The sequence below is a fragment of the Nycticebus coucang genome, chromosome 22 (assembly GCF_027406575.1).
Source record: "Nycticebus coucang isolate mNycCou1 chromosome 22, mNycCou1.pri, whole genome shotgun sequence".
NCBI classification, from domain to species: Eukaryota; Metazoa; Chordata; class Mammalia; order Primates; family Lorisidae; genus Nycticebus; species Nycticebus coucang.
Window position 1 is genome coordinate 16,292,287 of NC_069801.1, and position 13,469 is coordinate 16,305,755.

A 13,469-nucleotide genomic window follows, 5' to 3' on the forward strand; every position below is an offset into this window, starting at 1 on the left:
TACAAAAACCTTGGGAGGTATCTCTCCCCATTTGACAGATAAGAAAACAGAGACAGCCACAAGACAGTAAGTAACTTGACCAAGGGCACACAGATAGTGAGTGTCAGGGTCAGGACTTGAATCAGGTCCATCCTCTTCATTATCAGAAGCATGAAGATATCAAGCAAAGATTAGCTTTTCCTAAAAGTATTGGTTTTCCTCTGAAATGTTTTTCTTACAAGGCTCAGTGTTTCTTCAGTGACCCCATGTTCCTCCCTGCAACCTGGTCCCCTCTGTCTGCAGCTGCCTTCTCTGCCTGCCAGAGCCTGGTGCACAACTCCCACCTCCCACCACGCCTGCAACCGCCAACGCACCCTTGAAGTCATCTGGCCGGTCAAAACGCAAATGGATCTGGTCCCAGAAGCGGTGGCTGCTCTGGCACACGTTGGTGACACCAAAGCAGAAGCAAGGCAGGCAGGAGGCACTGTGCTCCAAGTAGAAGTGTCCATCAGGGCAGGGACCTGCTGGGCAGAAGGGGACGGGCTGATGGTGGCCACCAGCTAGCAGCCCTGTCTACCCCACACCGGTACCCGCCTCCCTTCCAGCCCGTACCTCGCTGTGGGATAAGCTCCAGGACACCATCAGGAATGCCGAACACCATGCCTCGGGCATTCATGGCCTCACAGGTGTAGGCACCTTGGTCCGACTCTTTCACATCATGGATGGTCAGTGTGCCACGGCCACCCTCACTGGTCACTGTCACTCTGGTGGGCCCCAAGACAGTGGTGAGGTCTGGCCTGGGTCACTGGACTGGCCTTCCCCATGCTCCCACCCAGCACCCGAGTTCCCACCTTGGATGGGAGAGGATGTGGCCCCAGTTGAGCCTCCAGGTGATGATGGGGGTAGGGACACCAATGGCCACACAGGTGAAGTTCACTGTCTGGCCCCGGGAAGCTTGGATCAACTCCTGGGGAGGTGTCACCACCTGAGGGGGCACTGGAGAGACCAGGGAAGGAGTGAGGGGTCTGGGACACGGGAGGAGGAGTGGGGGAGGGCTCAGAGGAATTAGTAGAGAGACAGAAGCTCCTGGAACCCAGTCCAGGGCCAGGACCCCATCCACCCTCAGTTCCCTGCTCACTGCAGCCGAACTCATCACTGCGGTCGGGACAGTCGCTCTCCTGGTCACAGTGGAAGCTGGCCGGGATGCACGTGTTTGTGGAGACACATCGGAACTGTGTGGGCCCGCACACTTCCTGAGGGCGCTTGGCAGCTGGGGGACAGAGTCAGGCAGTGTGGGCACCAGCGCACTGCCCCCAGAGAGGACCACCCCATTCTCTACCTATCCCCAACAGACCACCCTGTCCAGCTTCCCCGGTGTCCCCAGGGCCACTCTCATCTCATCCACATAACCCACAGCTGCCACTGCTACACGGTATTGTCCACAACACGATATCCAGCATGACAGTCACCAGTCTCTGACAAATAGCACATCACTTCACACTGCCCCACCCCTCACTCCACCTGTAGTTCCCCTAAACAAAATTATGCTTGGCACATCACTGTCACAACCACAGTGGCATCCAGCCACCCTCTGAGTTAAAGTGCCATCCCCTACCCATAGACAAGATCCCCGTCAAAGGCATACTGGTGACACCATGGCAGTTCTCCCTATCAGAAAGGCCCTATAAGGGACTAGCCACAGCCCCGTCCCCTGCGAGACTCACTCTCTGAATTCCCACTGACGAGGGCTGTGCCTGACCTGGGGCAGCCACCTACGGCTTGGCCAGAGGTCTGGAGTTGGCCTGGCACCAGCGATGGGCCCCTGCTAGAAATCAACACCAAAGTTCTCTTTTTTGTTTTTGAGTCGGTGTCTCACTATGTCACCCTTGGTAGAGTGCCATGGCGTCATAGCTCACAGCAAACTCAAACTCTTGGGCTTAAGTGATTCTCTTGCCTCAGCCTCCTGAGTAGCTGGGATTAGAGGCACCTGGCATAACACCGGCTATTTTTTGTTGTAACTGTCATTGTTGTTTAGTTGGCCCAGGCCAGGTTCAAACCTGCCAGCCTCAGTGTATGTGGCTGGCGCCATAACCACTGTACTACGGGCACCCAGCCATGACCAAAGTTCTTATTCAGACACATACAGACAGGGACAGAGAAGGCACAGCAGTTAGGAGTGGAAGCCACACATCCACAGAGCAGGAGCCGAGAGGTGGCCAGGAGGCAGCTAGCTACTAACATAGCTCAGGGTCTTGTTCCCAGCACTTGCAAAAGCCCCCTCAGCCATTCAGCTTTCACGTTCTCTTGGTTCTGTGCTCCATTAAGGACTCGCAATCCTTTGACCCTTCCACAGCAAAGGCTTCTGAAAAGGGCTTTCCAACTAAAGGCCTCAATTACTTTCTCTCTCCCACGGGGTTGGTTTTGTCAGGCAAGTTCAGAACCACAGAAAGGTGTCATCAAACTCCACCAGCCTGTGGCACGGTGGCACCTCTCATCAGTCTTTTTTTTTTATTATTTTATTTTTTAATTTTTATTTACTTACTCATTTATTTTGAGACAGAGTCTCACTATATCACCCTTGGTAGAGTGCCATGGCATCACAGCTCACAGCAACCTCAAACTCTTGGGCTTACGCGATTCTCTTGCCTCAGCCTCCTGAGTAGCCGGGACTACAGGTGCCCGCCACAATGCCCGGCTATTTTTTTGTTGTAGTTGTCATTGTTGTTTAGCTAGCCCGGGCCGGATTTGAACCTGCCAGCCTGTGTGTATGTGGCTGGCACCCTATTCACTGAGCTACGGGCGCCACCCCTCTCTCCAGTCTTGCTGTGGAACAGGGGAGAGGAAGAAGGCAAAGAGGGGAAAGCGGATAGCCCACACCAGGAATGTCGAGATGCGCTCACAAGCCAGGATCCCAGGGAAAGAGTTTGAAGATTATCCTCAATCTCAGACTAACAAGCCTCAGGACAGGACACACAGGATGTGACCTGATGTGGTCTCTGACTCTCCAGCCTCCCCACCTAGTTCACTGCCACAGTGTCCACGATGTATATAACATTGACTGGGCAGATGGATATGATAGAGGTGGGTGGGCAGTGGAGAGATGGGTGGGTGACAAAAGGGATGAATGAATGGATAAGTGGACAGCTGGAAAGACAGACGATGGACAGATGGAGGGATGGTGGAATGGGTGGAGAGCTGGACAGGAAGAAGAGTGCTGGACATGTGGATGGATAGACAGATGAAAAGCTGAGAAGACAATGGATGGACAGTTGGATGGAGGGGTGGGAGGACAGAGGGATGGGCAGTGGATGGATGGGTGGGGAGATGGATGGATAGATGGTTGAATGGACAAGTAGATGGATGGTTGGGTGACCGGGTGGGCGGACAGATGGATAAATGGTTGAATGAATGATTGAACGGACTGACAGATGGATAAAGAGCTAGGCGGATGGAAGAACAAAAAACTCAGACCAACTTTAGAAGAAAAGCCTCCAGGCCTGTGTTTTCCAACCTTTTTTATCTCACGGCATACTTGAAACTATAGTCAAACTTCCGTAGCACACTTAAATTATGTTGATCAAAACAAAAAGAGTAAAAAAAAGAATGTATTTACTGTCCTTTGAACTTCTTACAAAATCATTTTTTGATCTTTAAACATTTTCCCACTACCCCTAACATCCACTCAAGGCACACCAGTGTGCCGTGGCACACGCTTCGAAAATCGCTGCTCTAGGCTCACACAGGTAAGTTTCTGATTCACTCATACATCAAGGACTCCATCATCAAGGGACTCTGGCATATTGAGTCCTCTTAGCCATTCATCTGGGCCACGTACAATACAAATAACAAAGAAAAGCTTCATGGTAACAAAAGAAAAGAAAGAAAGAGAGATGGCCACAGGCTAGATCGCCAGGCTGCTTGCTCCAAAGGCCAGCTCGGAGCTGAGAGTCCTCACTGCTCTGGCCAGAGAGAGATAAGCCTTGAAGTGTCTCCCAACTCTTCCCCCCTCAGCCAAGAACAGTAAACTGACCTGCTGGAGAGGCAAGGGCGGAGGGGGCAGGGGTGGAGGGGCGGAGGAAGGAGAGGCAGGGTGGAGCAAGGGCAGGTAGGGGGCAGGGGAGGGCAGGTACACTAGACGGACTCCTGGACACTCACGGCAGTCAGCCTCATCGGTGCGGTCCTCACAGTCAAAGTCTCCATCACAGCGCCACAGCTTGAGGGCACAGTGCCCGTTTCCACAGGGGAACTCGTTGGGCTCACAGGGTGGGGTGGGGCCTGGGTAGACCGTGCAAGGGTCAGCAGTGCCCTCCCGCACCAGCTCCCCCATCCCTGCACCCACCTGCACCCCACCGGTGCGCACCACAGTCCAGCTCATCACTGCCATCCTTACAGTCCTCCTGCCCGTCACAGAGGTAGTCTTTGGGGATGCAGTGCCCGCTGTGGCAGGCCGCCTCCTGAGGCCCACAGGGCAGGGGGCTGCCTAGATCAGGGCGCAGAGGCTGGGGAGAGGGGGAGTCTGGTGGCCGTTGTGTGGTGGTCACTTCTGTCCAAGGTGGTAAAGGTGGTGTCTCCAGGAGGACAGGTGGTGTGGGTCTGTACTCTGGGACTGGCTCTTCTGTGGACAGAGCCCACCTGATGTTTGGCAGGAAGGGGTGCCTCCTCACCCCTCACCCACACTCCCTAGGCCCTCCCTCTATTCCTCAAGGTCACTATCTGTCATGAACTTGAACTATCACGAACTTGAACTTGAACTATCATGTCTTGAACTCAAGAATGTCTGTATTTTTCAGACCACTCTCTGTCATTACCTTTCCTGCGTCCCTGCCGTCTGTCTGCACCAAACTCTCAGAGTCCCAGATGGACTCCGAGACTCAGGCACAGGATCCAGGCCCTCTCCTAGCACCCACAGACCACTTGTGCCCCAGGACAGCCCCTCACCACAGTTGAGCTCATCAGACATGTCCCTGCAGTCAGGGCGCCGGTCACAGCGATACTCCAGGGCTATACACTCGTTGTAGCTATGGCAGGCAAACTCATCCTCCGTGCAGACCCTTGGGACCTGGGCCACTGTGTTGAGGGGGGATTAGAGGGAGTCAGGGGTAGCAGGGGTGAAGTGCTGGAAGCCATGATGGACACCACAGGCACCACAAGGCTGGTGTGGGTTTGGTGCCCCGTGTCAGACCACTTGGCTTTTGGCAGACACAGCGAGGGCAAGAAGCACGTGGTGAGCACACAACCACTGCACACGTGGGACACAGGACATGTGGCAATGGCCCCCATCACAGCTGACGTGCCACACGCATGCAACCACCACAGCACACACATGCAGGCCACAGTCTGGCCCAGCGGGGATGGTGGAGGAGAGAAGGGTGGCCTGTGGGCTGTGCCCAGCCACTTGTGCTGACTCTTCTTTTTCCTCCACCCAGTAACTTTGCTAGGAACCCAGCTGGGTCTGGGCCTGGCTTACACGCTCACCTGGTGTCAACGCAACCGCCACAGCGGCCATGGGGGGTGGGGGGGTCTGTGCTGGAAAGGAAGGTGTGATCAGCAGCTGTCCCACCCAGGAGCTGGGAGCTGAGGGCTGTGGGGCTGAGCGAGGCCCATGACAGCACCCCTAGGGAGGAGGACTCATTGAAAAGTGGGAGAAGAGGGCTGGACCCCTAGCAGTCTTTAGATCTGGGCCTGGGGACACCAAAAGAGCAAGCTTGATCTTTGGCTGCATTAACTGAGGTTTTATGTGCAGAGCAAAGGAGGGGATGTTTCACTATTTTTTCCTGACCGGGCTACGCCATGGGAGGGATGGACTTTGTTCCATTCTCAGTCCCAGTGAGTCAGGGTCTTCCCAGAGAGAGGGGGCTGAGATAAAGTCAGGGCTGAACCACAGCCTGTGAGGAAGGAGCTAGGCCTAGAGGGAAAAAAAAGACTCAGGGGGTCAAAACAGGAGACAGGGTGCAGTGAAAGGAAACCTGGGCCCCCACCACCACCACAGGGCACAAATGGCAGGCTTTTGCCCCTGACAGCTTTGTGACTTTGGGTGAGTTTTCTTGTCTCTCTGAGCCTCAGTTTCTCAATCTTTTCTCATCTCATCCCAGGTTTTATAAGACTTGCAAAGACATGGGATTTGGTTTAAAATTGTGGATTTCCTTTATCTGCCTGTCTGAATTTGAAAAAATCCAGATTTTCTTGTCTGGGCTCAGTTCTCTGATTTTTTAAATAGGAGGAATAAGACTGGGTGCAGAGGCTCACACCTGTAATCCTAGCACTCTGGGAGGCCAAGGTGGGTGAATTGCTTGGGCTCAGGAGTTCAAGACCTGCCTGTGCAAGAGCAAGATCCCCATCTCTACTAAAAAATATATATAGAAAAACTAGCTGGGCATTGTGGCAGGCACCTGTAGTCCCAGCTACTCAGGAAGCAGAGGGAAGAGGATCACTTGAGCCCAAGAGTTTGAAATTGCTGTAAGCTATGATACCACAGCACTTTACCCAGGGCAACAGAGTAAGACTCTGTCTCCAAAAAATAAAATAAAATAATAGGGGGAATAAAATCTACTTCATAGGAATTGTGTGCACAGGAGGCTGGATATAAGGGCTTCAGCAGAGTACCTAGCACATAGTTAATGCTAAGTAAACACTCAGCCATGAAATTGTTTTGAATTTGAAAGTGCTATAGAAGGAAAGGATTATTACCTATTGTCAATGTATTGAGGTCTATAGAAAAAGAGCAGAAAATGGGCCTAATGGGCCTGGGTTAGAGGAAAACAGTTTGTGCTCTACCCCAGCCTAGATCTTATAAAGATAGACAAGCCCAGGCTAGAAGAGCTCACCCATGGCAGAGACACTGACAGGAGACCCATGTGAATCTGAGAAACTGGAGGTGACCCCAGGCCTTAGGCTCACCTGTGCCCAGGCGTCGAAACTGGAATCCCTGAGGAGAGGTGACATAGGAGGCAATGGAGCCGCTGGAGATGACCTTGTGCAGCACACCTTGGATCTGAGCCCCATCTGCATTCCCTTCCGAGCCCACATCCAGCTCCACGAAGACCCAGCCGTCCAGCTCCCTAGGGATGGGGTGGGCAGGGAAGTGGGTAGGAAAGATGCCTGTGCTGTCAGCTCCTCTTAGGCCCCTGTCCTGATACTCAGGCCCTGTTCCTGGACAACTTGTCCCCAGAGCAGGGTAAATTAAGGCCCACATAGTCCCCCCTGCTAGGCATTCCTGAATTCCCACCAATAGCGACTCATCCTATCAGGCCTTTCCTCTCTCCCCTCTTGGTGCCAGGCACCTTTCCCATCCTTGTCAGACCCCTCGGGGTCACCCCTAGTCCCTCACCAGCCCCAGGGGGACCCTTCTCACTTGATGAACACCACACTGACAACCTGGTCCCCGGGAATTTTCAAGTACTCCGACTCCAGCTGTGGAGGAACAGCACACCATCAGCCCCCAGATGTCTTCCCCCCATGCCCAGTCCGCCCTGGCACATCAGAGAGCTTCCTGAACCCCTTTCACCTCACCGTGTCTACCACAGCCTCGGACACCTCTCGGAACTCCCTGGATCCTGCGTCCTCCAGCCGAGGGCTGTACTCAATGGAGCGTGTGAAATTTACCAGGGCACGGAAGTAGACTGTAGAAAAGGGAGGAGGTGGCATTGTGAGGGGCTTAGCCTGGTGCACAGTGGCCTCTGGCAGCTGGACCAATGGGTGGAAATGGGGGAATGGTCCCAGCACAGGCAGACACCTGCTTGTCCACAGCTATGCTGCACTGCCTGAGGGAGCACATGCCGCAATGATGAAGCCAAGGCCCAACATGACTAAAGAGCTTCACCTAACAGGGAAAATGGTCTGATCCAGAAACCAAGTGATGATGCTGAAGAGGTGTGACTCCCAGGAGCTCAGAGGAGGCTGGCCCTGCAGAGATTACCTACATGTGACAGGAACAGGCTACACCAGCCTTCCCTGGCCGGTTCCTAATCAATACCTCCTTGAAGACTTCCTGGACTGCCCTGGCTGGGCTAGAGACAGCTCTGATGGGTGCCCACACCTCTGTCCCTGACCCCCTGCAGAGCAACTTCCACTCTGCATTGCTGATTCTGCCAGATACTCCTCACAGTGACAATCAGGAGTTCTGAAGCCATGCCTCAAGGCACTGACCTCACTTCTCTGAGTTTCCATTTCCTCTTCTGTAAAAGATTTTTTTTTTTTGAGTCTCACTTTGTCACCCTCAGTAGGGTGCCATGGCATCCTTATAGCTTACAGCAACTTCAAACTCTTGGGATCAAGTTATTCTCTTGCCTCAGTCCCATGTAGCTGGGACTATAGGTACCCAGCACAATGCCTGGCTATTTTTTTTAGACAAGGTCTTGCTCTTGTTCAGGATGGTCTCAAACTCCTGAGCCAAGCAATCCACCTACCTTGGCCTAGTGCTAGGATGACATGCATGAGCACCTAGCCTTAAAATGGGGATACTAATTGCTTTTACCCCCACTAGAAGGGGCACATGATAAGCTGCCTATAGGGTCCAGGTGCTCAGAGGCAGTGCCTGGCACAGAGCAACTTTGGGAATTGGAAGCTGTTGCCATCCTCTCTCCAGCATCGGACTATAGCCTGATGAGGGGGAATGAGATCTCATTCCCCACTGCATCCCGGGTGCTTGCCTAGTACCTGGCACATAGTAGGTGCCTCATAAGTGATAGGTGAATAAACGCACATCAGACTGGTGTGAGCATATACATGGAACCACCGTGTCTTAAGCACCTACTCTATACAACATAGTTTATACAAGCCCTTACATTTCATAATGTTCATGAGTTCATATATTATAAATACAAATTTATATGAGTAGCAAATGAGTCACACATACAGGTTGAACATCCCTAATCAGAAAATCTGAAAACTGGGGTGCAGGTGGCAAAATAGGGAGGGGCACCGGCTGTGCTGACCACCAGGCCTGTCCTCCTTCCTCTTTGCTCTCCGTCCATCAGGCCACAGGTGCACCGGCCCCTCTGTGTCTAGAGCAAAGAAAGCCCTGGTGCTGCCCATGCTGAACCAGAGGGATTGGCCTGGGCCGGGCTCCTGGGTACCGGGGTGGGGCCCTGTGGGCTGGAGCGTGGGGGCCATGAGCTTGGCCACAGAGGCCCCTTGTGAGCTGGCACAGAGGCTCATTGACAGTCTCCCCCCACACCCGGCCCCGGCCCCTGGCCTCAGCCCCATGGCCCAGTGCGGGCCAGGACCGGCCCTCTGCCCAGGAATGTGCCCACTCCTGGGGGAGGGAGCTGGAGCTCCACAAAGCCCCTTTCTCCTAGGGCCTGAGAAGGGCGCTGGCCTTCCAGCCTGACCCCACTCCCTTCCCCCTCCAGGGGCAGGTCAGGGCAAGTACCCTCCACCTCCTACTGTGTGGCTGGTGCCTGAGGGTTGGGGCAGAAGGTGACACTGCTGCCTGGGGGTGGGGGGCGCCCTCTGAGGGCCTGTGCTGGCCAACCCACTCCCTCTTGACCTTATGTGGAAAACATACTTAGAGTCAGAGGCTGGAGGACAGGGAGGCCACAGAGCTGCTCTGTACCCAAGGTGGGGGTGATGGACGCACACCTGGTCACCGCTACCCCTGAAGCAGGCTACCCCACCAACTTCAGATGTCCATCCCCACTCAACAGAACTACCCCACACCCAGGCCCCCGAACTCCAGCCCTGAGTCCATCTAGGGCCCTGGGGATAGGCCAGGATCAGCCTGTCCTAAGGTGGACACAAGCTGCCTCCAGACCTGGGGCCTTGTTCCCTGAGGGTTGCTATTCCCATCTCTGCTCCTCCAGCACCGATAGGGAAGAACACCACAGTCCCAGCCTGCTGGGCTTAGATTGATGAGCCCAGATGGGGCCTGGCTGTATCCTGGCATGGACAGGCGCTGGCCTGGCCACCAGCTCTGTAGAGCTGCACCTCTGAGCCTCCTGTGTGATTCCAGCTAAGTGCAGGTTGGGGAAGAAGAGAACAGGGAAGAAGGAGAGAAAAGGAAGAACCAGAAGAGAAGATTGGGGGGAAATGGATGTCGAACGGTACTCCCACCTGGCCTGGCCTGGGTCACTTACTGAGAGGAGACTCTTCATCAGGCTCCAAGACCACCATGCCAGCCATGCCAGGGTGGCCCCAGGGAGGCCCTGAGCCTGCAGAGTGGAGACAGAGAGACAGAGGCGAGAGGGCCAGAGACAGCAAGGAGAGGAGAGAATGAGAGAGAGGAGCAGAGACAATGGGAGAGAGATGCGGAGACAGGAACAAAGTGACAAAGACAGAGAGGCGGCGGGGGAGAAAGAGAGAAAAAGTAGAGACGAAGGTGAAGGGAAAGGCAGGGAAGGAAAGCCGAGGGAGAAAGACAGAGGGAGCCAGAGAGAGACAGGGTGGAAGAGAGACAGCCCAAAGCAGTGAGGAGCGGGGATGGGGAGATACAGACAGGCATCAGAGGAGGACAGACAGACAGCAACAGGGGAGACAGAAGAGAGGTTAGAAGATGGAAAGAAATCAGGAGAGGGGAGGTGGGAAGGGGCCCTGGAAGTGGAAGCAGAGCCAGGGCTCTCGGGGAGGGGTGCCGGCACACAGGCAGGGCTAGGGAAGAGCCAGGGAGCCATAGTCATGAGGGAAAGCGCCGTCTCAGCATCTCAGGGGCTAGAATCTAGGGTCTGGAGTTGGGCAGGGCCCAGGCATGGTCCTATCATGGTGGGCATGGCCCTTGCTTGCCAGCACAGGGAGGGTCTCGCCATTGGACAAGACTGACTTGGGCACCAGTGTCAGGGAGACACAGAGTCAGGGAGACACAACTGCTACCTCCTGGGCTGTGATTCAGCCCAGCTGCCTAGACCTGCCCTGAGGGACCCAGGCCAGTGCCAGGGTTTGGGCATGGAGGGTCTAGGCCCCACCCCTGCCCACTCCCAGGGCAGCAGTCTTGGTCTCAGGAACCCCTATCCCTTTCCCCCTCTGGCCTCTCTTGCCCTCACAGATGCTTCTCAGGGAGGACAGGTGGGTTAGCAGTGGGCAGAGCTGCTGCCGTGGGCAGGCCCACGGGAGGGGCTGTAGATGTTTCTGAATGGACAGGGTAGAACACACTGGGACCTCGGCAGCAGGCCTGGCTTGGCAAGATGCAGCTCCCAGGGACCCATTAGCATGGGCTATTCCAGGACATAGCATGTATGCACATGGGGCCTGCCTGCCACCCCCACACCTGTCCCCACCCAGCTCCCAGACATCCTGAAACACTGCAGAGACCTACATGTGGAAAAGCTTCAGGCAGAGCTCAAGCCCAGGGGCTGGGAGGTCATAGTCAAGGCCAAGTCACCCGGGGACCCTCCTGTCCACAATGGCTCAGTTAGGATGCCACCCTCTGACATTTGGATGCCCCTGATACATGAGTTAAAGGGAGGTGGCCCTACTCCTAAAGAGGCTCAGACTGGACTTGCCCAAGGCTTGCTGGCCTGGGCAGCACTGAACACCATGGGGCTGCCTGGTGGTCAGTCTAAGCTGAGTACATGTTCCATCCTCAGCCCTGAGTGTCCCAGGTGAGTGGGAACCATTTGGAGATGCTGGGCCTTGCCACAGCATAGATCCTTCTCAGAATCCCAGGGTGGGAAGACAAACTCCTTGTACTAGTGCTGGACCAGTCTAGGTACCAGCTGGGTGATAAAGGCCTGACTCCGTTCTCTCCACAAAGCCCAGACCTCCTTCCCTTGTAAGCCAGGAACCCTTGGCTTCCCAGCAAGTGACTCAAAGGCAGGGTCCTTTCCCAAGTTCAGAGTGAGGATCATTCTGACTCTGCCTGAATGCCCTATTCCACAGAGCCCCTGTTCTGCTCTGGTGTCCCCAGCTCTGCTTCCCCAAGGAGGACTCTCAGGAAGCACCACCCAACAGCTGAGCAGCTGGCTGGCTCTCAGTCCCCAGCAAGTACAGGACTGGCCACGCCCAACCCTGCAGAGACCTGCCAACCAGTTCACACGGTTGTCACTCACCCTCCCTTCTCCTTGCAATGTGCCCAAGGGCAGGCCCAGGAAGCCCTCAAGACCCTCAGTCCAGGAGGTAGAGCCTCTGTGGCTGGGAGACCTGCTCTGGGACTTCTCCCCTCTGTGGCTGGGAGACCTGCTCAGGAACAGGATGGGGACCTATGGGTGCTCTCAGAAACTTACCCATTTGGAAGTCCCCACTGCCCAGGTCCCCGCTGCCCAGGCCATCTATAAGCAAAAAAGAGACATATTCAGCAACAACAAATATTTGTTGAGCACTTACTGGGTACCAGGCACTGTTCTGGGCCCCTGGCACACACAGGGAAAGGATGTGAAAACAAAGTCACTCTCTTCCCCTATGCCTAGGGAGGGTTGGCCTGTGAGAGTCAGTTGGAAACCTCCATCAGAGAGGGTGTGGACCAAGGCCCCAAAACTCAGGGCATCAATTATCTGTCTGATGGCTGGGGTGGGAGGTCAGGTCAGAATGGGTCAGGCCTCCAGGTGAGGACAAAGAGGAGGTAGGACAGAGGGGGGCTAACAGTCCTGCACTGCATTGCCAACCACCTTTCCAGTCAGTCCTGATCATTCCAGGTGAACTTCATGGGTTCTCTTTTAGGGACCAGTGGGAAGAGCCATCTCTGAATTCCAGTTCCTGATCTCACCCCTCACCCCTGTGCTACCAGCATGGGGACCTCACCTCCAGAGGCATCATCAGCCAGCAAGTCTTCGTCATCAGAGAGGTAAGAATAGCTCCAGCCAATCCGGCCTGCTGCCACGGGCTCTGTGTCCTCAGGCAGAGATAAGCCATCGTATGCCCTCAGCCCTTGGGTCACCTGCAGAGACGACAGAGCTGAATGAGTCATACTCTCCAGCTCCTTACGGCCTTTCCAGGGGGACCCAGAGTCCCACCCCAAAGCTGAGTTAAATTATACTTAGTTTAGCTAAGAGCCAAGCTGGGGCTGAACCACTGGTTTGTTAATGTTTGTTGTTTTTTGAGACAGAGTCTCACTTTGTTGCCCTGGGTAGAGTGCCCTGGCATCATAGCTCACAGCAACCTCAAACTCTTGGACTCAAGTGATCCTCTTGCCTCAGCTTTCCTAGTAACTGGGACTATAGGTGCCCACCACAATGTCTGGCTAGTTTTTCTATTTTTAGTAGAGACCGGGGCTCGCTCTTATTCAGGCTGATCTGGACCTCCCACAATCCTCCTGCCTCAACCTCCCAGGGGACTAGGATTACAGTCATGAGCCACCACGCCTGGCTTGAACCACTGTTTCTAACTCAGTTTCCCCAGGTCCTATTAGCCCCTATAGGCCTGGGAGCCCAACCCTGCAGATTCTGAATGAATCGTCAAATGAAGCAAGCAATAAAATTACTTTGATAAGTAATGACTCTTCTTCCTTTGGAGAAAGCAAAGGAAACCCACAACATGAGTGATTGGACTGGGGGACACAGGCAGGTAAAGGAGTGACCTGGGGCCGAAAAGATGAGGGACACAGGTAGCCATGATCCACACAGTTC

General features: G+C 54.6%; 1 protein-coding gene across 12 annotated transcripts in view; it reads right to left on the reverse strand.

Annotated features, from left to right (window-relative positions):
* The window catches only part of HSPG2 (heparan sulfate proteoglycan 2), a 102,929-nt gene that overhangs the window by 53,287 nt on the left and 36,173 nt on the right, over positions 1-13,469 (reverse strand). For 6 of the 12 annotated variants that reach the window (XM_053575729.1, XM_053575723.1, XM_053575728.1 and 3 more), the window contains exons 2-15: positions 12,646-12,781; positions 12,132-12,176; positions 10,053-10,127; positions 7,489-7,598; positions 7,331-7,389; positions 6,877-7,037; positions 5,455-5,505; positions 4,918-5,046; positions 4,340-4,594; positions 4,135-4,254; positions 1,118-1,249; positions 831-975; positions 592-743; positions 354-500 (exon numbers count right to left, since the gene is read on the reverse strand). In XM_053575729.1, the coding sequence (XP_053431704.1) occupies positions 354-500; positions 592-743; positions 831-975; positions 1,118-1,249; positions 4,135-4,254; positions 4,340-4,594; positions 4,918-5,046; positions 5,455-5,505; positions 6,877-7,037; positions 7,331-7,389; positions 7,489-7,598; positions 10,053-10,127; positions 12,132-12,176; positions 12,646-12,781 (1,717 nt within the window). Of the gene's footprint in view, positions 1-353; positions 501-591; positions 744-830; positions 976-1,117; positions 1,250-4,134; positions 4,255-4,318; positions 4,595-4,917; positions 5,047-5,454; positions 5,506-6,876; positions 7,038-7,330; positions 7,390-7,488; positions 7,599-10,052; positions 10,128-12,131; positions 12,177-12,645; positions 12,782-13,469 lie in introns of all 12 variants that reach the window. The other 6 variants (XM_053575732.1, XM_053575730.1, XM_053575727.1 and 3 more) reach the window with 4 other exon arrangements.